This window comes from Armigeres subalbatus, chromosome 1, assembly GCF_024139115.2.
Source record: "Armigeres subalbatus isolate Guangzhou_Male chromosome 1, GZ_Asu_2, whole genome shotgun sequence".
Classification (NCBI taxonomy): Eukaryota; Metazoa; Arthropoda; class Insecta; order Diptera; family Culicidae; genus Armigeres; species Armigeres subalbatus.
The window spans coordinates 92,401,668-92,427,846 of NC_085139.1; the positions used below are offsets into that span (position 1 = coordinate 92,401,668).

A 26,179-nucleotide genomic window follows, 5' to 3' on the forward strand; every position below is an offset into this window, starting at 1 on the left:
GAGTCGTATTATCTTCTATGTCGTTCGTAATAGTTGTTTTTAAAGGCGGCTTATTGGGCCTGCGCAAACCTCCTGTCTCGTCGGAGGGCCGTCGTGTCAGGGCTGTTTAGCGTCCCACCTAACACCAGGACTTGGGCTTGTGCGCTTTGAGCGGCACACGGCTGCTTTGGCGGAGCCTACTTGCGGATTCATGCAGCTTTTTATAGAGGTTTAACAGGGCCCACTGTCAAACCCCACCACATCCTAGGCAGGCGCTGGCCTGAAAGATATCGCCAGTGAATGCATACAATAATTCAAGGCAGAATTACAGAAGTAATTTTTGAAAGAATTTCCGAAGAAAATTCTGAACGCACGAAAGAGTTTTTTGAAGCATTTCAAAAGATTTCTGCATATTATTTAAGAAAGAATTCTATTCGATATTCCTCAAATATATTTTTCTGAGAATTCTTAGCGGATTTTGTGAACGGGTTTCAAGGGGAATTCCCAAACTCATTTCATCCACCGACCTTATTTAGGACACAATGAACTGAATGAACTTAGGAATAACTTCCCTAACAATTATTTTTGATACTGTTCCACGAACTCTATTGCAATTGGTGCTAGTCGATAGCATAAAATGTGGGAGAGTACCTTGTAGGCGACAATTACTTGCTACAATCCAGCTTGACGCACATTTTGTTGGTGGGACACATTTTCCATCTATCTTCCATTGCCAAATCTGAGATTCGTGGTCCGACATAGGATGTTTTCGGATGGAAAAATTAACGACTACCTGGACATAGTGTATCCAACTGCAGCAACCGGAATCTCTGGACTGACTTCGGTACTTGGCCGGTCATCCGCTGAAGTAAGAAAGCATTATCGGGGTGGTATAGATCCGTCGCCGGGTATCATCTTAGGAATAAGGAATTACTTTCACAGTCTTATATAGTATTGTTCACTTTACCGAATGGTTACGCAATTTTGAAGATGCACTCAATTAGGTATCTGTTTTACTATTTGGTGTCTATCGTGTAACTTCACAAAAAAATCCAAATCTTTAACGTCCTTGATAAATAAACGGAAACGTCATTACTGAGAAAAGTTCTGTAGAATATTATTAGTTGCAGGAAACATCCTATAATTAAAGTATTCTTTTATATTTCAGATTTCTACTATGATAACAATATAACGAATACAGCTTAACCTGACGCATCCGCTGGCAACAATGCTTGACAACAAAGCCGTATAAACCAGAACAAACAGCAGCGCGTAAAATGTCCGATACCGTACCCGAGCCGCCAAAGCAGCATTCGAGCTCGAGCACTGAGATATCATCGCAATCGCCCTCGGCTCCCAGTGCGGTGGAATCGCCACTAGCAGCTTCTTCGCCGTCGTCGACCGATTCGCCCGCTATCATCGAAACCACCAACACTACCCTGACGTTGGACGATCAAGGAAAGCCACCGTTAGCCACAGAAGAAGATTCCAGTAGCACAACTAGCAACATTCCAGCGGTCACCGTGACCGTTATCGAGAGTTCAGTTTCAGCGCGGAACGGTTCCTCAACGATTGCCTCATCCATTCCGGTTGAATCGACAGTTACGGCCACGGTCCACCAGCTCGCGATCACCGTTGAGCGACAAGCATCAACCAATTCCACTGAGGGAACCATGTCGAACAGTAACAACAATAGCAACGCCGGCGGTTCCGGATTCCGAAATTCGTTTAACGGGCGAGTTCCTTTCGCAAGAATTCTATCTACCGGCAGCTCCGGTGAACGGCGAACGATCGGCAATGATGCGGGACGTGTCTCAGGAAACCTAAGCAATAATCTGTTGAATGACATTTTTGCCTTCGTGCAGCAAGCGCGCAACCCAAATAGTCTATTCTCGTCGGAAAGACGAAATCTATTTCTACAGTCCGGCCGATCCGTGTCCCACATGCCAGGAAGCAGCACACCACCGATCGGTCACGCCACCACCGGCAATCCAAGCGATGTAGTTATTGATCTTGACAACGCTACCGGACCGTCTCTCCGTTCGTCCAACAATGAAATCTATCCTATTTCGACATCCTCGTCTATCAACAGTGGCATCCGGCCAAACTCCTGGATGCCTACCAACGCAACAGATGATGACTCTGCGGCCGGGCGCGCATCCATTATGCCGAATTTCAACTATCACCACCATCACCATCATTTCCACAACCACCAGCCACTGTCCACCATTCACCCCCACCAACATCTCCCGCACCCCCAACCAGTACTTCTGCAACAAATGCAAGCAGCTCAGCAAAGTCAATCAGCTTCCTTGGGAGCAAGCGTCCCCGTTAACGGAGGTGCAGCCAACGAACTCCCTCAACGGCCGAGCTCTCCAACTAATCCAAATCCTAACAATGGCACTCGCAGCAACAGTGTCAGCTCCAATCAGCCAACCGATGAGGCCACTGTCCATGAGGCCCTTAACCAGATACCAGAGGCTCGGGCCATGATGGACACATTTGCCCGGTACATCCCTCTGTTGTTCATCCTGGTCACCAAACTGTGCTACGATCACCTGGACGGCATCGTTCACTTCCTCGCCCTATTGATGACCTTTTCCCACGCTAATTGGGTTGTGCGCCAGGAGATATCCAAGCAGGCTCAGAAACGAATAGTGGTCCTGCTACGTGAACTGCTGTTCATCGGAATCGCTCTGGCCGTCGTCGGTTTTGTTCTCGAGCGAAAGAACATCTTCCTCAGCATCCTGTTCATGCCGGATCTCTCCGAGCCGCAGAGCCTCAAATCCCTGCTATTCTCCGTGTGTATGTCCGATCTGGTGCTCAAACTGATCACCATCATTGCCAAGATCATAATCACCCTAATGCCTCCAAGCGTGATCGAGTACAAGAGTCGGGTAAGTCGTTACATTTCGCCTGTACCGGGAAAACCATATTGATCTTTTTCTATCGTAGGGCAAAATATATCTGATGGCGGAATCGCTATCCCAGTTATACCGTGCCGCCGCTCCCATCCAACCATGGTTGATATTCCTGTTCGAGTCTTATTCCGGTTCTGAAAAGATCGTCGGCGTCATTCTGTCCGCAGTATATATGGTTGCCAAATCATCAGACTTGCTCGATCGCATTAAGTTCTGCAAACGGTCGGTTATCAAGCTTCTGCAGAAAACGGTGAGTAGTGAAAAATTACCTGCGCTAAGTTACGGGTCCATACCCAACGTAACTTCAAAAACCAAAGCCCAACAACCCACCTCTCGTAACGCTTTTTCTAGAATACTAGCAGATTGGAGGGGTTTCGGAAAAGTCTACGAAAGTCTACTAGGGGAGGGGTTTTAAATGGGTACAAATATTATCCATTTTGGGATATTGAATGGAACTACAGCAACCATTCGCTAACTGGGCTAGAACATCGGTCCCAGTTAACGTTTCAAATTAAAAATCTGGCAAATTCTGGGGAAAATATTTGTCATTATTCTAACTAGGAACGTGACCTTATTAATTTAACCAACATTGAAAATTTCATTTTAAGAATCTTTCTATGCTTTTGCTTTATGTTTTTCAACATTAATCGTCTTGCAGGGAAATATTCTGCTGCCAACATATTTCTCAAAACAATTCATTGTCCGTAAGGAAAAGAAAGCTTTATTACCTTTTAAGTATTTCGGGACATTCAGATCTTAACTCAGGAATTTCTGAAATTTGGCAGTAAGGGTTACGGTATTGCTTGCATCGCGGAACTTTCAATCGATTTCCATATGTTTGTATTGGATTTACACGTTCTCTACCCAAAAGACTGAATCATCAAGTGAAATTTCCTCAAAAAAAAATCCGACATTGGGTTTGTTGACGCATTATTGATATTAATTCATTTTAGCAAACACCAGAACAACTAAAAATAATCTGATTTTGAGCGAATTTGGGTTTAAAATGAATTTACAATGTTGTGAAAACTCATATGTGAATATGTACATTATGTGGAAGATAATGATTTGAAAAATGTATTGGAGGTAACCACTTTCCCTTCTATGGGACTCGAACCCACGACCCTCAGTACGCTAGACTGGTGCATTAACCAACTAAGCTACGAAGCGTACTGAGGGTCGTGTCTAATCATTATCTTCCACATAATATATGAGCATATATGAGCTTTCACAACATTGTAAATTAATGTCCAAGTCGGGTGGTTTGATCCCAGAAATAATTAACAATTAACTTTGATTGAACTTAAAAATGAATACAGAACACCAGAAGTTTGAAATTTATTCTTTCCTTGCTAATTTGAATTTTACTTTTTGCGCCTTTTCCGAGTTTGTCGTGGCGATTCTAATACACTATAAACTATAACGATGACTAGTCGATAAAATGATTATATTGTTCCTGTTTTTCGAATTAGAAATAACTTTATTAAAAAAAACAGCTTGTTTACAATAGTTTAATGCGCTTTCATGAATTCAAAATTCGTTCATTGTTAATGTTTTCTATGAAAGCGGGAAAGAATAAAATGTAAATATCCCGTGACCTCTCTCAATGAAAATGAAAATCTCAGTACTGATAGCAGCAACGGAAGTGCAGCTAGGCGCAGCTTCTCTCGAAGATAGCTGGAAGAATATTCGATCCGCCATTGAAAGCACCGCAACCGCAGCACTCGGGCACTCGGCACTGTGCCCCCGGATCAAAGAAACGACTGGTATAACGGCGAATGTGATCAATTAGTGAAAGAGAAGAATGCAGCATGGGCGAGATTGCTGCAATACTGCACGAGGGCGAACGAGGCACGATACAAATGGGCGCGGAACATACAAAACTCGATTTTTCGGAGGAAAAAGCGTCCACATGAAGACCGAGACCGTGAAGAGATGGAGCAAAGGTACCGCGCTTATAACGCACGAAAGTTCTGTGAGAAACTGAACCGTTCACGTATGGGCCACGTGCCACAGTCTGATATGTGTAAGGACCTAAACGGGAACCTTCGTACGAACGATCGTGAGGTGATCCAAAGATGGCGACAGCACTACGAAAACCACCTGAATGGCGATGTGGCAGACAACGGTGGCGGTATGGAAATGGACCAGGAAAGCTGTTTAACCACGGTGGTTAGGCACTAGCTAGGCTGGGTAATTACCAAGGTTTGGGATTGCCGCAGGAGTGGATGGAAGGTGTCGTGTGTCCCATCTACAAAAAGGGCGATAAGCTGGATTGTAGCAACTACCGCGCAATCACATAGCTGAACGCCGCCTACAAGGTACTCTCCAAATTTTATGCCGCCGACTAACGCCAATTGCAAGAGGGTTCGTGGGGCAGTACCAGGCGGGATTTATGAGTGAACGCTCTACCACAGATCAGGTGTTCGCTGTACGTCAGAAATTGCAGAAATGCCGTACGTACATTGGACTCCGCAAAGCGCTTCGATCAAATAGATTTCGCTCCGTAATAAACTGACTGAAGACCAGATTATTTAGAAATGAGGCACTTTCAAATGCGTGTTTTTCTTAGCTTTAATTTGATCGAAAAACTTTCTAAGAATGGAACAAAAGTCATGCATCTTTATTTCAAAGAAATTCTCACAGTTTCCTGTTGACGCCGCTTGTCATTCGGCGCACACCTTCACCTTCTGGCTAGCTGATTCCACCAATTCTTCATACGGCCAATGTCAGCGACTGCTCCCTTCGTCTTCAGTTTCTGGTTAATAATCACCCAAAAAAACTCTATTGTATGGAATAATTCGATGGATTCAGATTTTTTGGGATAAATTTGATTCCACTATTGTAGTAGGGAAAGAGCTTTGGTTGTGGGCACCCTTTTGTCCTTGTTCCATAACTTTGGCCCTAGTTGTTCTTATGCTGACATTTGTATACCAATAGAAAGCTAGACTGATAACCTTACGACTAGCGAAAAAAATAGTTTGATTTCATCGGTTTAAAAAAAATGACAATTATGAAAATTAGACATTTTTGGACAATTAAATTGTGTGGTTCGGTTGTGGGTTCGCTTAAAAATTCAGCTAAAAATAAAGTAGCATGAATAGAAACTACCCAGATTTAAAGAAATAATTTATTCATTCTAATGGCCAGGAGGCACCAAAAAATCAGATCAATCCACCTAGCAGTGATGATGCCTCCATCGGTGCATTAGGGAGGATAGTGAAAAACATCACATAAGAAAAGTGTAAAATAGCACTTTAGGTAAATGGTTTTCAATTTTTCATCGATTTACGTTTTATTGATATGCCTCACAGTCAAAAAATCCTGATTAATCACCCTAGCGGTAATTGTGCCTTTCTCGTTTATTGCAAAAAATAATTTTTTGGCCATAAATTTTGATCCCATTGTCCGATTTGACCAATTTTCAATAGGAAACAATGGGACAGGATTCCCCGTCGAATGCAATTTGTTGCAAGCAAACCAGTCAACGATTTGTTTCAAACAGTGTGGATATAATAACTAGACATACCGCAATCGGGAGTGACAATTGGTCTGGGGGGTGAGAATGGGTCATCGCTTTCACCGGCAGTCTGGAGGTCGTACAGCAAAATCGTTCAAAAAGGTCACTTATAATTTAGACTTCTTGCCCTCAGATACATTCAATCTATTCTACAAGCATTCTAAGTAGTTGAAACAGTGACCCATTCTCACCCCCATTTGACCCATTGTCACCCCCGACGACGGTACCCAAGGAACAAAAATATGAATTAAATTCATTATTTAAATCAATTATGTGTGAATAATTAGAAAAAACTGCATAATAACGTCATTTAAAATATGTTAGGGGACAACTAAAACGATTTTGAATGATTTGTCAATATAATAAGGGTGCCCATAACCGAACCAATAAAGGTGCCTACAACCGAATATCACAGCCTTTTTGGAAAATGAAGAAAAACAATTTTTCGCTAAAATATTAATGGCAATCGTCATTGAGCCTCAAAATAGATTAAATTTACTGTATAAATATGCATTGGAACTCACTTTTTGAATCAAATTACTTCAATTTATGACACTTTGAAAAAGGCAAAAAAAAGTGTTGTTTTTTTTTTTGCAAAAAAATGATTTGTTCTAGTTCAAAGTAGAGATCTCACTCCGGTTTGATATTGAGCACAAAACATCATATTACAATAGCAAACTAATAACGGTTGTCAGAATGACAGCATCTGTTATCTGTCAAAAGATACGTAGGGGTGCCCACAACCGAACCTCCTCCCCTACCTTTGTAGTACTTCCTTGCTACAATGGCAGCTAAATCTAGCCAAAACGTAGATGGGCTATCGTGGGACTGAATTAAGGATAAAATCCGGCTTTTGACGCAGATGGATTTTGCAGGACTGTGCATAATTATTTTTCGTCCCTCTTTCTGCATGGTGAATATTTTGAAACCACGTTACTTTTAAACTGTGAAAAAAAAATAAACCGAAAAGAATGGTTTACTAATGATCTCAAAATAAGGCACCTTCATCGAAAAAATATTTGGTAAGCATAATAGCGGACACATTCCTACATATTTCATTTATTTAGTCTACATCTAAACAGATAACACTGAATCAACAATTTGACGCCACAATACACGGTTCGAGGCCGCATCTCTCCATCCTCGAATACGCCGGATCGGAAGCGAACACCATCTTTGCAGGGTTGCTGTCCGGCATTCTTGCAACATGTCCTGCCCATCGTACCCTTCCGGCTTTAGCTACCTTCTGGATACTGGGTTCGCCGTAGAGCTGGGCGAGCTCATGGTTCATTCTTCGCCGCCACACACCGTCTTCTTGCACACCGCCAAAGATGGTCCTAAGCACCCGTCTCTCGAATACTCCGAGTGCTTGCAAGTCCTCCTCGAGCATTGTCCATGTTTCATGTCCGTAGAGGACAACCGGTCTTATTAGCGTCTTGTACATGACACATTTGGTGCGATGGCGAATCTTTTTTGACCGTAGTTTCTTCTGGAGCCCGTAGTAGGCCCGACTTCCACAGATGATGCGCCTTCGTATTTCACGACTGACATAGTTATCAGTCGTTAGCAAGGATCCGAGGTTGACGAATTCCTCGACCACCTCGAAGGTATCCCCGTCTATCGTAGCACTGCTTCCCAGGCGGGCCCTGTCGCGCTCTGTTCCGCCCACAAGCATGTATTTTGTCTTTGAGGTATTCACCATCAGTCCAACTTTTGTTGCTTCACGTTTCAGGCGGGTGTACAATTCTGCCACCTTTGCAAATGTTCGACCGACAATGTCCATGTCATCCGCGAAACAAATAAATTGACTGGATCTGTTGAAAATCGTACCCCGGCTGTTACACCCGACTCTCCGCATGACACCTTCTAGCGCAATGTTGAACAACAGACACGAAAGTCCATCACCTTGTCTTAGTCCCCGGCGCGATTCGAACGAACTGGAGTGTTCGCCCGAAATCTTCACACAGTTTTGCACACCATCCACCGTTGCTTTGATCAGTCTGGTAAGCTTCCCCGGGAAGCTGTTGATGACGGATAGCTTTGGGCGCAGTTTAACCATCACCAGATAGTGGTCAGAGTCGATGTTAGCGCCACGATATGTCCTGACGTCGATAATGTCGGAGAAGTGATTCTGTCTGCAGTGGTGATCTCCAGGTGTACCGATACGGAAGGCTGTGTTGGAAGTAGGTGCTGCGAATGGCCATATTCTTAGAGGCAGCGAAATCAATTAGTCGTAGGCCGTTTTCGTTCGTCAGCCGTTGTGCGCTGAACTTCCCAATAGTCGGTCTAAACTCCTCCTCTTGGCCAACCTGAGCGTTCAAATCTAATATGATGATTTTGACGTCGTGGCTTGGGCAGCTATCGTACTCACTTTCCAGCTGCGCGTAGAATGCGTCTTTATCATCATCAGTGCTTCCGGAGTGTGGGCTATGGACGTTGATTATGCTGAAGTTGAAGAACCGGCCTTTGATCCTCAACCTGCACATTCTCTCGTTGATCGGCCACCACCCGATCACGCGCCATTGCATGTCGCCCATCACTATGAAAACTGTTCCCAGCTCGTGTGTGTTGCCGCAGCTCTGATAGATGGTTTATCTCTAAACGTTCGCACCATTGATCCCTTCCAATAAACCTCCTGCAGCGCTACGATGCCGAATCCACGGTCCTTGAGCACATCGGCGAGTATGCGTGTGCTCCCGATGAAGTTGAGAGATTTGCAGTTCCACGAACCGAGTTTCCAATCGCTAGTCTCGTTTCGTCGCAGGTCTTACTCTTGTTGATTGTTCGTAGCGTGATTTTTTTTTTGGCTGGCTTGCAGTGCCTGACACCAAACCCCCTAAATTTCCGGAGGACCATGGTGCACAGTTTCAATTAGAGTCCCTCGCTGGCACTCGGACGATGATCAGCCGCCCCTAACATGGAGAACAGACGCTGTTGTGAGCCGATCCTGACATGGAGAACAGAAGCTCAATAAGATGTGCACCTCCGGAGAGGAGCAAACCCCCCCTTCCCTGTCAGCATACGACCATAGTTCCCACCGGGGTTGGTTACCCGATCTTTCCTAAGGTTGCTCGTATTCCGACCAGCACCACGGCCCGTGGTCCACTGGAAGGGAGGGATAGGAGTTGCTGGGTAAGAGGCTGAGGACCGCGAGATGGGGTCTATTTTATTCCTTCCCCGAGCAACACACATGTTGAAAATCAGTTGATGATACTCATATATGACAAAATTTAGTCATATATGAGTTATTGCAACCAAACCAACGTGAATTGTGCTGCTAGGGTCAGGTACGCGAAGTACCAATGACCAATGGTACACTTTACCCAGCATTTGCCGTACCTACACAACTGGTACCAAATAGTTTTTCGTGAAAAGTTCCTACTTTTGATAAATCACGCCTTAGATGTCTTTCGCCATAAAAATGTTTGGCGGTTAACTCATGCTGGCTATTTGCGAATATACTATAGCGCATGAATGCTGGCAGCGGCGGGTGAAAATCAGCCACTGCCAATAATTCATTATGAAACGCTGTTTAAAACTTGCATATCCAGGCGTGGTAGCGGGTCACTTTTTAGTGACTTGGTCACTTTTTTCGGGTTAGTCACTAAAAAGTCTCTTTTTTCGACCTCAAGTCACTAAACTCACTTTTTCTCACAAAAAGTCACTATTTTCAACTATTTTTAAACTATTGACTACGATTTTTTTATAAGGTTTTATGTATCCATCGGAAGATGCTTTGTTCATGGCGGAAATAAAATTACGGACCTTGGAAAAATGATCGCTCTGTAACTTCGCCAGCCATTTAACTCGCTGCTCTTATTGGCATTTCACCAGTAGCTATTTGAAGGTGTTTTACGTCACAATTTATAAATTGGTATACAGTCATGCAAGCAGGAGACCTGTCGATTTCGAGTTTTTTTTAACTAAAACTTTATGCAGTATGGGAAGGTGGGGAGACTTGATTCTCTCCTGTTTTACCAAGAACTAAAGTAGTATTGTTATAGCGTATTTTTATAATAGATCCTCTAGACATATGATCGTTATGTTGCGAGCTTTTTATTAATTGACAACCTTATTTACTCTATTATTTACTGTGTTTTGTTCCTCCTGAAGATGTTTTTAGTGGCCACGCAAAATTAGAACAACTTCTCCCAATAATGACCAAATGCTATCATTTTTTAACTGCACAAATCCATATATATGCTAAATGACCTTCATTGATAAAATGCCATCATTCCATCACAATTTCAGGATATTTGGATTTTAAGTTGTTGCCTCAATTTGAGCAGACTTCCCTCATTGGGCATCTATATAAAAATTTGTCTAAAAATTCAAGAAAGTATAATTAGTTCTCAAGCGGCTATATTTTTTTTGTAGATTTGACAGATGTAATGAAGGGTTTGCTCTAGAAAAAATATTTATTCAGTATCATAGATATCACAGAAAGGCGATCATCAAGTCTGCTCAATTTTGAAGATTGCATGCGCTGTCTAATTCCATAGCAAAAATCTTTCATGAATACGCACAGCAAGATGGAAAACCTGCGTATTTTGGAGTAAAAATATTGAAAAGTTCAGATAGCATGGTCCTCATTACAAGCAGGAGGTCGAGGGTTCAATCCCAGGCTCGTTGTACATGAATCTCCATAATTTTTGTATCGTTTTCTACTAAAATGATCCGTACTGTTGTTCCTGTCGCACTAAAAATTCAAAAAACTTCCGTTTCACCTATGACAAATCGTAGAGTTCTCTGCATATTTCTTAAGTAAGTGTTCAGCTATTCCAATAATCGAAATTTTCACTCATTCTCACGAGAAGAAAATGCTCATTCACGAAGATTTTCGCCGAGAAATAATTTCAGAAAAGAAAAAGAGGTGTTAAGAGTGATAACCATATTTCGCTCACTTCCTGTGGCGTAAAAATTTGATTTGCTTGCAGACTACTCACAGTTTTGAGTTGTCCTGCTTTTTACAGATATTGAGTGAAATTTCCGTGGGGTTAAAAGAGAAGGCAATACAAATTAACTTAGTCACTAAGTAGATAAAAGTTAGCGAGTACGATTTTCGTTTCTCTTCTGAGTTTGTTCTAAGAGAAAAGAGTGGTGAGTGAAAGATGTTTTCCACCACAAATTACGAAAAAAATATTCTCCTTCGATCCAAAAACGCCTGATTTCGTCTCATCGAACTTGCAACTGAAATTGAAAGGCACTTTTTGGTCACTTTTTCTGCAACTGAAAGTCACTATTTGGTCCCTTTTTTCGTCAGCTTTGTTCACTAAAGTCACTATTTTGAGTGGCTTCAGTCGCTACCAGCCCTGATATCCGACCACTAGGAATGCCACTATCTCTAAAAGTGTGCCATTTCTAAATGATCTAGGCTTCATCTACAAAACGCTTATTAGACCGGTAGTTCTGGGTACACCCCGTTAGGCATAAGTACGTTAGGCATAATGGACGTTAGGCATAACGGACGTTAGGCATAATGTACGTTGGGCATAATGGACGTTAGGCATAAAATGACCCAAAGAACAGCCCATGGCATTCAGAAGGCAGAATTATGCCAAACGTCCATTATGCCTAACGTACATTATGCCTATCGTCCGTTATGCCTAACGTCTATTATGCCTAACGTACTTATGCCTAACGTCCTTATGCCTAACGTACTTATGCCTAACGTCCTTATGCCTAACGTCCTTATGCCTAACGTACTTATGCCGTCGTGGACCCGGTAGTTCTCTACGGACACCTGGACGATGCTCGTGGAGGACCAACGCACACAGGGAGTTTTCGAATGGAAAGTGCTGCGTACAATCTATGGTGGGGTGCAGATGGTGGACGGTTCGTGGAGGAGGCGAATGAACCACGAGTTGTATCACCTGTTGAGAGAACCATCCATCGTTCACACCGCGAAAATCGGAAGACTGCGGTGGGCCGAGCACGTAGCAAGAATGTCGGACAGCAATCCGGTGAAAATGGTTCTCGACAACGATCCAACGGGAACAAGAAGGTGGAGGACGATTTGCGAACCCTCCGCAAACTGCGTGTTTGGCGACGTGCAGCCATGGACCGAGCTGAATGGAGAAAACTTTTATACACTGCACTCCTTGATAAAAGTACAATATATGTAACCGAAGCGTAGGATAAATACGAGAAAGGCAAAACGTAAAACCCGGTTTTGAGCATAAGAAGACTGAAAGCCATAACCTCAAATGACACCATCATAGTCGATCTCTACTAGAAAATATATCAGTAAGGATTGTTCAATATCTTTAAAATCCCTAGAAAACTCTTGTAGACCCTTGTTAATAAACTAATGCAAATTTAAAAACATGAACAAGGTTTAAACTTTGAAGTAGATCAGTCGACATTCGGAATCGCTAACGGACTTTTTTTGGATAAAAAAAAGCTATCCCACTGAAGTGGTTCTAAAACAATCCAAATCGGGCTTTGCTTGGTCGGTGGTTTGAAGGAACTGTTGGACTTAGTTGGCGCACTGCTGTAAACCATTACGGTTCTAGAAGTTCCTTGATGACTCAAAATGGAACTACACTGGATTCTGTTTTTACACGATTTACATTTTCTCAATTTTCCACTCATCCTAAATGTTAAACGCATATTTATTATCATGTGATTTTTTTTATTTATTCTGAATTTTTTGAAATAAAGATTGAGGTCAAACGATAAAAAAATACGAGCGATAAAAAAATCGTGTAAAAACAGAATCCTGTGTAATCCGATCCTGGTATCAAACTTCTTGATTAATTCTATGCTTGCTCTGGGTAGATTACCAAAAGCAAATATTCCATAGACGTTTGGACATTCTAGTCTGATTGTTATAAATTGGCCCCTTACCTCACCCAACCAGCGGATGGCAGATTTTAATACAGTTCTGCATAAGAACCTTACAGAAACTGTATAATAATTGGGCATATACAATTTCGGAAGATTTTAATACAATTATTGTATTGAAATAATACAGATTTGTATTATTTTACAATACCGTCCCATCCCGATTTTGGCAACACCCGTTTTTGGCAACATTTTCTTCCCGATTTTGGCCACCACTCATATTACCGCTCATTGCAAACAATGTCTATTGAAACTTTTCGGCTCTTTTTATTCACGTTTTCCATGTCCCTATTCACACTACCCTAATCTAACCAGCCCACCGTAGAATGTCGTATTTTTTGGCATCTCACTGATTTTGTCGTCGATAAGCTGACTAACACCGTTGTACATAGTACAACGCCTACTAAGCGAAGCCCGCTGTTTAGATCACAATGCAACCGATACTGCATGAGTGATCCAGGAACAAGCGACCCCCGTAGGTTTAATTGCTAGTGTCTAGCCATCAAGTCGTTTTGCTCATTACGCGCCTCTTTTCTGGTATCAGCCGAGAAGCCGTAATTTTATCCGTCTTTCTGCTGAATTCCCGTATAGAAAATAAACAACTTTTTTTTCAAAGCCTCTTATTTTTTTAAAATTACGCAAATTTGTCTCTCCCCTTTCATACGGGAGCTTGGCAGAAGGAAGGTCGTGTGATATATGCCATCACAAATATTGCCCTCCGCTCGCTTTCAAATCGACTTCTATAAAAACATTCTTCATGCCTGCCGTATCCTAACGGAACTATCAATTCTCGCTTAACTTTTCAAAAGAACCTAAGTAACATTTTTTTCATGAATTAATTTGAGTACTGCAATCAAAAGCTTTCATGTTGTTCTGTTGATTGCGCTATTCAAATTAATTCATGAAAAAAATGTTACTTAGGTCCTTTTGAAAAGTTAAGCGAGAATTCTATACTTTCGCCTCTAATTCTATCATGAACATGTACGTCCAAGTTTGGAAGATGATATTAGCATTTCCATATCAAGAGTTCTATTGTTAAAATATCGCGCGATAGGCCACAAAAGAGGTCCATTTTATATCAGTGGAGATCGTTGTTGCATGAGGTAGTGCGTTTCAAGTGCAAGTTAGAAGACGCCAAGTAAATTATAATCAATATTAGCAAAAAGGTTTCAAAACCCATTGTTAAAGTCGCTGTGATAAAAAGAAACTGAAACAGGAAAGCCAGGGAGCAAGATCCGGCTTAATTCAGAAGGTATTGGACTCGAATAATGAGGAATTGCTTCCACGTGCTAACGTGCCTTCTTTTGTTTCATGTAGGGCTTAAGAAAATTGTTATGCTTCTATCCACACTATAAATCACGCGCAGAAAGTGGTGGAATCAGGTAAATATGAGTTAAACTCTCTAATTTGACTTAAAATAACCGACACGTTGATAGGTAGACCCGCGTCAACGTGGGTCTTTGGTTCGGGTTGGACAACAATACGGGAGCTACTCCTAGCTCGGAAAATTGAACTGCGCCCATCGTTACCACCCTCGGAAAATCATAACGCTATTTCTGTAGATCTCCATGAGCGGGGACATCTTTACCCCGGTAAAATAGCGAGAACTTCCACCCGACTACGCTCCGTTATCAGCGTAACGGTAAGAGGCCGCGGGTCACCCGAACCGTGCACGTCACACTCAACTAGTCGTCGAGACGCCCGAAAATACGACAAGACTGTTTGCGCCTCAAAGTGACGTCACAAGAGTGTCATCGTATGTGAGTCCACCGTCGTCAGACCAGTCGTACCGCTGTATTCGTTACCATCGCCAGCTAACTCTCGGCGTCGTCGTTCACGAAGGTAGTAGCCTGGCGACACCATCTAACGCGACAAAGGTCGCAATACAAGCTTTCGTCGTCGAGTCACCGTCAAGCCGCTAGTAGAAAGTTTGTCGCCACGTTGTCTCGAGTGTCCGAGCACCACGACACTAGATCCATTGCTACATCGCCGATCGTGCTACACCACGGGATCGAGCTACGTTAAGGTCAGATCCACCCGTTATTATCTAAACCTAGAATAAGTAAAACTAATGTTAAAATAAGTAGCTTTAATGACAGAAGATCGTCCCGGGACTTAGGCCAGAAAATTGCAATATAGTCTGTACAAAATGAAGTGGCCCGCATTATTTCTTGTAATTACGATCTTTTTTGATTGAAATACGGTTTCTAGTTTTAAATTATTTGAATATTTTGAATTCGGAATTTTTGATTTTTTGGTACCGATAATCTGGGATTTCTTCTAGACTCCTGTTTGTGGACACCGCTGAATGAGCGTGAGCGTTTGAGCGAATTAAAACCCGCCCGTAGAAAATAGTCTCGAGCTGGCACTCTTCCTTGCGGCCACAGCCTTCCTTCATGAAAGTGGCGCTTAAGCTGTGCGCTGATACTAAAGCCGACGTGAACCGTTACAGTATAAAAAGCTTACAGAATTGTATATGTCCAGATTTTATACAATAATTGTCAGATTTGTTTTTTGGGTGTAGGGTAAGACGGTATAATATGCCCCCCCCCTACACACTTAAAATAGATTTCGCTGTTCAGTAATTGTTTTGACGAAAAACTACGGTAAACACAAAAAAATACAGTATGTTCGGTTAACGAGAATAATTTTACCGGAAATCGGTAACATTTTGCCGAACAAATTGTAATTTCAGAATGATTTGACAGAGTTTGGTATGCATACTTACAGATCGTTCTGTAAAATCGAATTATTGCCGTACATGGTAAATTTTGTACTGAACATACTGCAAAGCCAATTAGGTACTACAGAATTTCGGTAAAGTGCTAATCTGTCAAACTGTCAAAATCTTTTTTGTTCAATCAGAAGCTAGAGGTTGCTTCGAAACATCAAGAAACAGTCGACCATTTTTTTCGGAATAAAAACAGGTATATTTCGATCTTGATCGTTTAATTCGTTCATCAATGCAATTGTATTTTTCAGTTTCTTATTTTGGCAATGCAGTTCTTCTACAAAAGTTTTGCGTCTTCTACATTTTTACAAAACAGCACCTTTTTACACGTAATCAAAAATATTCTTCCCAAGCTCAATGGCGTGAAATGTGTTTTAGTTGTTCCCAATACAGAAGCCGTGCTTGACTCTTGTTACATTAAATGATAAATAAAGAAAACAATTAAAAACATTAATGTTTTGGAACTACAAGTTGTTTTCTTTGATAACCTTTAAAAGCATAAAAAATACATATATTTTACCTAATTCAAAAAGAAAAGAGAACCGAAACGTTCGGTAATTTAACTTTTTATATTACCGAACTGTACGGTACACAATAAAAGTACCGAACGATCTGTAATTGTTTCATTTACCGAACTGATTACCGTACGTTCAGCTGTTGAAAGTTCGGTAAAAACGAACAGTGGGTAATGTCTGTGACATAACCGCTAAGTGGACGTAGGACTTGACTTGACCATGCCTTTAAGATACATAATATGTCCAAATTTCTCACATCAACTATTTTGGATAAATAATCGGCGTTGCATACCATTCCTTGGCAAAATCTTCTCATCAAACCGACATAGAAATCAAATCTACCTCGAACAAGAATCATCAAAAACAATTCAGGAAGTATCTGTCCGGTCACGGAATATTAGCCTCGAACGAGGCAACCTTCCCACTGAAGGACTGCCTGAAATAAGCCACAAGTTGGCCCAGCAGGGGATGTAGGGCCTTCTAATCCGTGCGATAGCGACTGAAGGAGAACATTATTTTTAACTCTTAGAGCCTTGGAAAAGGCTGTTTGCTTCGGCTAAGTCCAAAAAGTAAGAAAACGATCTTTCAAATAACCGCGAATTTCTAGTGGTGGTATAAAAAAGACTGAATGCTCTGCGAGCGAATGCACTTTTCTTTTATACCTTATTTTGAATCTTCTCTGCTTCCCAATTGGTGGGCCAATCAGCCAGTGTCTTGTATCCCGCTTCTTTGTCAGCCAAAGCGTCATCATCATCAACGCGTTCGAGAAGGGCTTCTTCTTTTTTACGCTTGTTGCTCGCTGCTGGCGTCTATTTCCTAACGGGACTTTTCGCTAGATACAGGCCAATAAGCCGGGCAAGTGAGCTTAGAATTGCAGTTCAGGTGAGAAGTACGTGTTCTTTTATGAGACAACATTGTTAGTAGTAGATGGAAGGAAACACCCGGACATGGGATTTCGGGTGATAAGATTTAGAATTGGTAACATGGGACGATCATTCAGTCATGTTCGCTTTGTGTGCGGTCAGTATCAAACAATGTTTATCTACATATTTTTTTATCAATGCCAAAAAATCCAACATTTGATGAAAAATTGATTGATAGTTTATTAATGTTTGAGCTGTTATCGGTGTTTTATTTTAATCCAAATATCCAAATATTATGGGAGAGATTTGGACATCTTATATTTTTTTTTGCATGGTCAAGCGAAGTCCTTCGTCCACTTCGCGGTTAAATCAGAAAAATTATCCACTGTAAGTTTTGACGCTATTTATGAAAATCACGCATAAAATTTTATCACTAGAATATTGGATTTGTCACCCAAGTACAATTTCCATCCCGAAGGGAATTGAAAGCTTTGATATTGATCTCTATCATTGGCTCTCAGAAGAACCGTTTGTTTTTTTGGACATACATGCTGCATCATGTGGCTTTTCATCAGCCTGTCTCGGCTCATCACCGATGCCGGCCGGTCTCGGCTCGACTCTGCTGCTGCAGCCGGTATCTGCTTAGCATTGCTGCTTTGTGGGGCTGTAGGGTGGACTGCTGCTGTACTGGCTAGGTTTCTGCTGATGATGGTGGCTTCGATGGTGTCGAGCCGAAGAAGCGGTCGGTGCAGACTTCATTCCCTGCTAAAAGGTGTGAGTGCTGCTCAATCGATGATGCGGTTGCTTCGCTTGTCCCGGTCAGAATGAAAGGAAAAATCGTGTTGCGCTATTTTATGGCTTCTCGGCAGACCCAGCGGCTGCTCATTCGCTGGTGTCTGCACCAATCAGAATGTGGTAATGGAATGATGCAAGAATTATGCGGTACCCATATTTGTAGGTTCCCTTGATCTCAATGTATTTCATTGAAAACAGTTTCATGCCTATTGAAACAAGTTTTTCGGGTCTGATCAAGCATGGACATGAAAGGCATGCTTGAAATCTGTCGATTGAGGGGCTTACCGCAGAAATTCGTCCATTGAGACGAACGCTATTAACGTTTAAAATCTTTCAACACAGCGTAACGCGGTCGATTTGAATATTTTGGAATGACACCCGGTATAGTAAAGAGAGACGTAAGTCCTACGTCAAAAACTACCGTATACTGTAAAATATTCTAAGTGTGTAAGGCAACTCCTTGATAACTTTTTACTTTTCAACGCAATTTATGCAAAGTTTGTGTTATTCGGTAGTCCAGGAAGTTGCGTTGCCCGTGTGTAGTCACATAAAAATATTCTAGAGAACACGTAATAAAGCTTTTCTGAAAAGTCGTGAAAAAATGGATTTCAAAAAGTGCCTGGACAATACGCCCCACCTTAACCGAATACGTTTCATAGACCTTTATTAATATTTTATCAATCCCATAATAAAAAGGTTACAAATCCTAATGTGCTTGTCATTAAAAAACCAACATAAGTACATTTAAGCAGGTTTGAATTACATTTCAATAGTTTCCATATAATTTGGAAGCAACTGCTGCAAGCTCGCCGCGCTTGTGTCCAGTTGGTAAGGGCATATCACCCTGCCTACACTGGGGCGTTTTGTCCAGTAAAACATATTCTGCAAAAACGTTACATTTTTGAAGATGGAAGCAATTTAATATCATATTAACCATTGAGAAAAGTTATTTTGTTGCCCAACTGAGTGTTCCAGTGCAGGTTTTGCGGACAGTATGCTAGCGTCGCTCCATAATGTTGAGTAAACAAACATTACAAGTTACATCAAAACTGTAACTTTTTGTATTTTGCTACTATTTTCATTATGTAATGCAAAAATACTTCCATATTCACATAGTATGATAGTTTTACAAATATTTATAGGTACCAACTGATTTTGGCTCTTAGGTAATTATAGTTTTCTAGAAATCAAAGTGGGGCGTTTTGGCCAGGTGGGGCGCATTATACCGTCTTATCTGAATAACAATGTTCTCATAGTGTCATTTTTGCTTTCGGCGCCCCCTAAAGGCTGGCGCCCTTTGCAGGGCTCAATCCGGTCAACCACACGCTACGGCGCTAAATCGAAGTGTAAACACTAGAGTGATTCAAATTTTGTCTTCTTTTTCTCATCTATGCCCATTCGATTGCATTTGCCATTTTAATAATCCTCCTAATTTTTTTGCAAATTTGGGTGTAATTTGATTGATCCTTATATGAAATCCGGTTCCGTTAGGTGGTTAGATGTAATCAACACATTTTTTTTTTAATCTTTCGTTTATTTTGGAGGCTCAATTGCCGTGAAGCGTTACGGAGCCGAAATCAAGTTTAACAATTCATTACTTAAATCTTATACATAATGTTAGTTTTGGGGAACCGAAAGACTCGCGGTTTGGTCGAGGTTAGAAAATACAATAATATAGTAGGAAAGGAAGGAAATTAAGGGTGATTAAATAATTACGCTGCTGATGTTCACATAGTTTACTTTCTTGGCGATGTTTCACATCTGTACCGGGACAAACATCTTTTTGGGAGACAACACTGCGAGGAAGCCATCCGAGAGGGGTTAACGACAGACATTGAAATGGACAAAAAGAGGAAGACATTCGATATGGGGTACGACAGAGAAGGGGGTGTGCAGACTAAGATCACAATCTCACATCAGCAACTTTCACAAATTGGTGGACGAGGGACATGTATTCGAGATCAAGGCCCGCCAACACTTCCCTAATAGGCTTTGGTTGTTTTCCTCGGACCCGGAGATGTTCAGTTAAAAGCAGATCTGGGGCCACGATTCTCCTCGCACGCCCACACGACATGATCAATGTCCTGATAATCCTCGCCGCAAACACAGAGACTGCTTCCCGAGAGTCCCACTCTGAAAAGGTGTGCGTTTAAAGTGTAGTGATTGGACATTAGACGACACATGGTTCGAATGAAGTCTCGTCCTATATTCAATTTTTTGAACCATGGACGCTTCGACACCTGCGGGCGAATAGAATACAACCATCTACCCATCTCCCCATTTGTCCATTTCTGCTGCCAGCTGATCAAGGTTTCCTGACGAACTAATGAGAAAAAACCATCGAAGGTGATTTCCGATCGTAAATATCACCTTCCATAGCGCCCACCTTAACCAAAGAATCCGCTTTCTCATTTCCCGGGATCGAGCAATGAGAAGGGACCCAAGCCATGGCGATTGTGAATGACCGTTTTGATAAAGCACTCAAAGCTTTCCTTATACCGTTTAGAAGATACGCTGAGTGCTTAACCGATTTCATTGATCGTACAGCCGCAATGAACTTAGGCTGACGGTGAAGATGAAAAAGTGGTCAGGAGGTAGGGATGTGATTTGTTCGAGTGAATAGTGTATAGCTTCCAGCTCAGCAGTATACACGGAACTAGGCTCTTCGTGCTTAAAGCAGGCGCTATGTAAAACTTCGTAAACACCGAATCCAGTGAAGTAATCCATTTTTGACCCGTCTGTAAAAAGGCTTCTCTCATCACTTGCTTGCAAATAATGGAGGTATGACCTCCGCTCGAAGAAAGTCTGGTATTCCATGAACCTCCTGCTTCATGGACAGATCAAAAGTAACAGAGGAACTGTAAGAGTCTAAGAAGTTAGCACGATTGGTGTCAATCGAAGATGGGCTTACCTCCAGCGTCATATACCAGTGGTAAATACTCATGAAACGAGATTGAGGGTTTTGTTCAAGCAGCTTCTCGAAGTTGTTAATGACCAATGGATTGAGAACCTCACAACGGATGAGGAACCGGAGCGATAATTCCGCGAAACGATCTGTCAGAGGCAGTACTCCCGCAAGTACTTCCAGACTCATCGCATGAGTCGAGTTCATACAACCCAACGCGATACGGAGACAGCGGTACTGAATCCGTTGAAGCTTCAGCATGTGTGTTTTAGCCGCGGACTGGAAGCAGAAACTACCGTATTCGAGAACCGACAGAATAGTTGTTCGGTACAACATGATAAGATCTTCGGGATGCGCTCCTCACCAAGTTCCCGTTATCGTTCGCATGAAGTTGATTCTTTTCTGGCATTTTTGTGTCAGATACACAATGTGCCTCCCGAAGGTACATTTAGAGTCGAACCAGACCCCGAGGTATTTAGAAGACATGCTATGAGTGATTGCCTTACCCATCAGTTGGAGCGGAAACTTTGCCGGCTTATGTTTTTTGAAAAGACAACCATCTCAGTTTTCTCCGGAGAGAATGTGATACCCAGCTTTAAAGCCCAAGTAGACAAATTGTCCAAAGTATCTTGCAATGGTCCTTGCAGATCAACCGCTGTTGGCCCCGAAACGGATACAACACAATCATCTGCAAGCTGTCTTAACGAGCAATTTGGCATGAGACATTCATCAATGTCTCTGACCCCTAAAATTGTAAAGAAGAGGACTTAAACATGAGCCCTGAGGGAGACCCATGTAGCTAATTCGTGAAGTTGCCGAGTCACCATGAGAAAAACTCATACGCTTCTCTGACAACAAATTATACAAATAGTTGTTCAAAATTGGTGAAAGTCCACACTCGTGGAGTTTGTCAGATAAGACATCGACGCAAACTGAATCAAAAGCCCCCTTAATGTCCAAAAACACTGAGCCCATTTGCTCTTTTTTAGCAAAGGTAAGCTGAATTTCTGAAGAAAGCAACGCAAGACAGTCGTTCGTTCCCTTACCCCTGCGGAAACCAAACTGTGTATCTGACAACAAACCATTCGATTCAATCCATTCGTCTAGCCGGAAGAGAATCATCTTCTCCAACAACTTCCGAAAACAGGACAACATCGCGATGGGGCGATACGAATTACAATCCGACGCGGGTTTTCCAGGCTTTTGGATGGCTATCACCCTCACTTGCCTCCAATCATCCGGAACAATGTTGCACTCCAGTAACTGGTTGAACAAGCTCAATAGGCGCCTCTTCGCGACGTCTGGGAGGTTTTGAGCAAATTGAACCTTATTCTATCCATCCCTGGATCGGAATTGTTACATGAAAGGAGAGCAAGTGAGAATTCAATCATCGAAAAGAGGCGATCCATATCATCCCTAGCAGCAAAAGCATCACGTGTCATTTGCTTCACCGGCACCGAATCCGGACAAACTTTTTTTTTGCGAAGTCAGTATCCAACGTGACGAGCTTTCATGATTTTCGTTTACGGACGACGCGTTGCGCATTCTTCTCCCGACGGTCCACAGAGTTTTCATTGAGGTCTTACGCAATTAACCTTCAACAAAAGTTCGCCAATATCTGCGTTCCTTCACTTTGACCAGCAGCTTGATCTGGATCTCGAGCGCGATGTACCTTTTGTGAAGAACGATCGATCCGTGTTTCGAAATTCCTTAAACGCGTTAGATTTCTCACGATAGAGCTGTGTGCACGCGATGTCCCACCACGGACTATGTGGTTTTCTACGAACCGAAGCTCCTGGCACCGGCCGGCGTTGTGCATGGAGAGCGCTGTCAATAGCCAACTGAGATAGAAACTGGTACTCTTCCCGCCGTGGAAGTGTTTCTATCGACTGTATGCCATCAATGATGGCCTCCTCATATTTCCTCCAATCGATGTGCCTTCTGAGGTCATATGAGAGGTCGATAGAAGCGGATTGATTATGTCCATTGGAAATTAAAACTTCGATCGGCAAATGATCACTACCATGGGGATCTTGGACCACCTTCCAAATACAGTCCAACGATAATGAGCTCGAACAAATGGAAAGATCTAGACGGCTATCTCTTGCTGGAGGTGCCACTCGTGTAACTTCTCCTGTATTCAAAATTGACATATTGAAGTCGTCGCAGAGGTCGTATATCATTGTTGAACGGTTGTCGTCGTACAGTTCCCCCCAGCCTGTTCCGTGGGAGTTAAAATCTCCCAAGAGCAACCGTGGCTCGGGCATAACCGAGCAGATGTGCGAGAGATCTCTACGAGATATCGCGGTGTTTGGAGGAAGATATATCGAGGCGATACTGAGGACTTTTCCTCGAATAGTCACCTGACATGCGACAGCTTCGGTGCCTGACATCGGCGCAAGATCGACTCTATAGAAGGAGTGCTGTTTTTTGATCCCTAAAAGCACCCCTCCATATGGATTTGCCCGATCGCAGCGAATGATGTTAAAATCGGGAAAATGAAGGTTTACATCTGATGTTAGCCATGTTTCACATAAAGCAAAACATCGCATTGTAATTTGTTAACTAAAAATTTGAAAATATTTAATTTTGGAAGAATACTTCGACAGTTCCACTGTAGAATCGAAATCATATGAGCCTTATCGACGAAATTAGTCATCGAAGGATACAAATGACTCGAGGAGGGGCATTTATGAAGCCAGCTGATTCAGGAGCGAAGTCAGAATATGAAGAACAGTTTTGACCATGTTCTTCACGGGGTCGGAAGCATCGAAGAAGTTGAGAATGAGCTCCACGATGCCAGAAAGTGTGAACATTGAAGCGCTCTGAGGTTGTTGTGCTCGCTCTCTATGCTCTCTTTCTGGCTGAGAAATCGCCAAAAATGGGGCATCTGGGATTTTAGATGTCCCCGGAAGCGGTGGAAACTCTCGTTCATCCTGATGTGAAACCACAAAAGTTGAACGTTTCTGAGTTCCATCTGCGTTTGATTTCGCCATGTTGGAATGGGGCTCTCTTTGAGGCTGTTTCCTAGGCTTTTTCGAGGGACGCTGGCTTTGTTTTACTCGTTTCCTCGTTGAGCCTTTGAAAACAAAGGCCCCATTTCCAACTTCGGAGTCAGAGCTACCTTGATCGTCCAAAGAAAGAGACGAGTAGATGGTGTCAGATACAACTGGTGAAGCGGCCTTCCTCAGCATTTCGGCGTAGCTACGTCGAGAACGCTGCTGAAGAGAACGCTTCTGGTGGATTCGGTGCTGTATGTACGTCGGGCAAGCTTCAAGAGCATGTGGAGGGCCTTCGTTGCAATAGACACATTTCGGTGGCGTTTTGCACGCGCCATCCACATGCTTCTCTCCGCACGATGCACAGCGAGGTTTATTGCAGCAGTACTGAGCGGTGTGGCCCAGCTGCTTGCAATTAACACAATTCATCACCTTCGGTACATACAGCCGAACAGGTAGACGAAGTTTGCCAATCACTACGTAGTCAGGCAGTGCGGACCCGGAGAAGGTGACGCAAAAAGAATCAGACGGCGAATAAACCCGCTTCTCTCCCTCCTGCGACACCGAATACATTTGCTTGCAATCCAGTATCGCAGCAGGAGACAAAGAAGCGTTCTTGAAACGACCGAAACCTTGTTTCAAATCGTCGCATGTCATACTTCCCTCCGTCACTACCCCCGCGATCTCACAAACTGCTGACGGTAAATAGACCTTATATTCGAGAGTGGCAATCTCGTTGACCTTTTTGCGATCACTGACCGTGACGCGAAGCTTACTGGTCCCAACCAGGTCAATGGTCGTGACAGAAGAGAATCGCTTTTCCAAATCCTTGCTGATCTGACTTATATTCAACCGCTTGCCTTTGGGTCGGAAGAAAACAACATACGGCCCACTAGAGTCAGGAGGGTAGGCCTTGTGGCAGAGAGTCGTGGAAAAATCATTGGTGTTGTTAGTGTCCATTTTATTTTGACGCAGAGCATCAGAAGCCATCAAGGCGTTATTTGACGATGAAAACGATGTTCCCCCGCCATCATCGCCTTCGCGCATTGCAGGCTTTATATGTCTCGCAACAGCGAGGCACACACAATTAAACACTCATCGTAGTGGAAAAATAACGCAAAACTAATTAGCAAACACACAGGAAAACGGATTATCAAAGACAGACGTGGTTCAAATAATCAAAAGAGGGGAAGAAAGGGGTTACAACGAGAGAGAGAGAGAGAGAGATCAAAAATATACTTAGCTTAGCCTTCACACTACAGTGTCACCGGCTGGGGCTTGTAGCAGCACACACCGAACAGACGGCCTCTCGCTCGTGCCGCGATCGAGGCTACAGCTGCGGGTGTCGGGACAACAGCGCCTGTGTTGGTGGAGGCGTACGATCAGTGATGATGGTGGTGGAACTGTCGGCGTTGGGCGATGATGATTTCGCCTGCGTGACGATGGACGCCGATGAGTTTGCAAAAAGGTCTGTTTTTGCGAAAAACGATGGTGACTTTCGAAATGTTTGCTTCAAATAAGCACTGTTACCGAACGGTAACATTTACTTATTATGTTGTATAGAGTGGAAAGATAGGGAAAAATGATGTGAAGTTAGATTCAACCGCCAATTTAAATTGGGCGGGCGATGAATAATATGGATGAACCAGATGATGTGGTCTTGTTGGTTGCCAAATTTGGCTACCAAAGTGAGCAACAATATGCAGCTATAGAGGCGGAAATATGGGCCGTTAGCCTGCACTGGAAAGCCGATGGGGTAGAAGGAGAAACAAAAAAAGGGAGGATTCGAGACACGTTCGTCATTCGAGGAAGAAGTGCTCCGTTTTCCCAAGAATTCGCTAGTCCGCGTGTGAAATCCGGTTTCGGACCGGGAGTGGAGATTTTTGAAAGTTATTAGCCAGCACCGTCCCACTACTAGCCGCCGGGGAATTCCGGAATAAGTTTATTACTTATCCACCAAGGTATCCGACCGCCATCTTGTCCGTGGTGTTTGGTGACGCAGCCCAGCGAATACTCAACGCTGCTCGCCGTGTTGGCCCTTCGTGCCACCTGATTCCCATCACCGGCCTCCGTGCATTATTATCTCGGCAAAGCAAACTCCATCT

The 26,179-nt window shown here is 42.9% G+C and overlaps 1 protein-coding gene across 7 annotated transcripts in view; it reads left to right on the forward strand.

Moving 5' to 3' along the window:
- Positions 1 to 26,179, forward strand: part of LOC134202422 (RING finger and transmembrane domain-containing protein 2) — a 48,345-nt gene that overhangs the window by 9,145 nt on the left and 13,021 nt on the right. For all 7 annotated transcript variants that reach the window (XM_062677435.1, XM_062677437.1, XM_062677429.1 and 4 more), the window contains exons 2-3: positions 1,148 to 2,876; positions 2,935 to 3,150. In XM_062677435.1, the coding sequence (XP_062533419.1) occupies positions 1,257 to 2,876; positions 2,935 to 3,150 (1,836 nt within the window). In that variant the 5' untranslated portion in view covers positions 1,148 to 1,256. The remainder of the gene's footprint in view (positions 1 to 1,147; positions 2,877 to 2,934; positions 3,151 to 26,179) is intronic.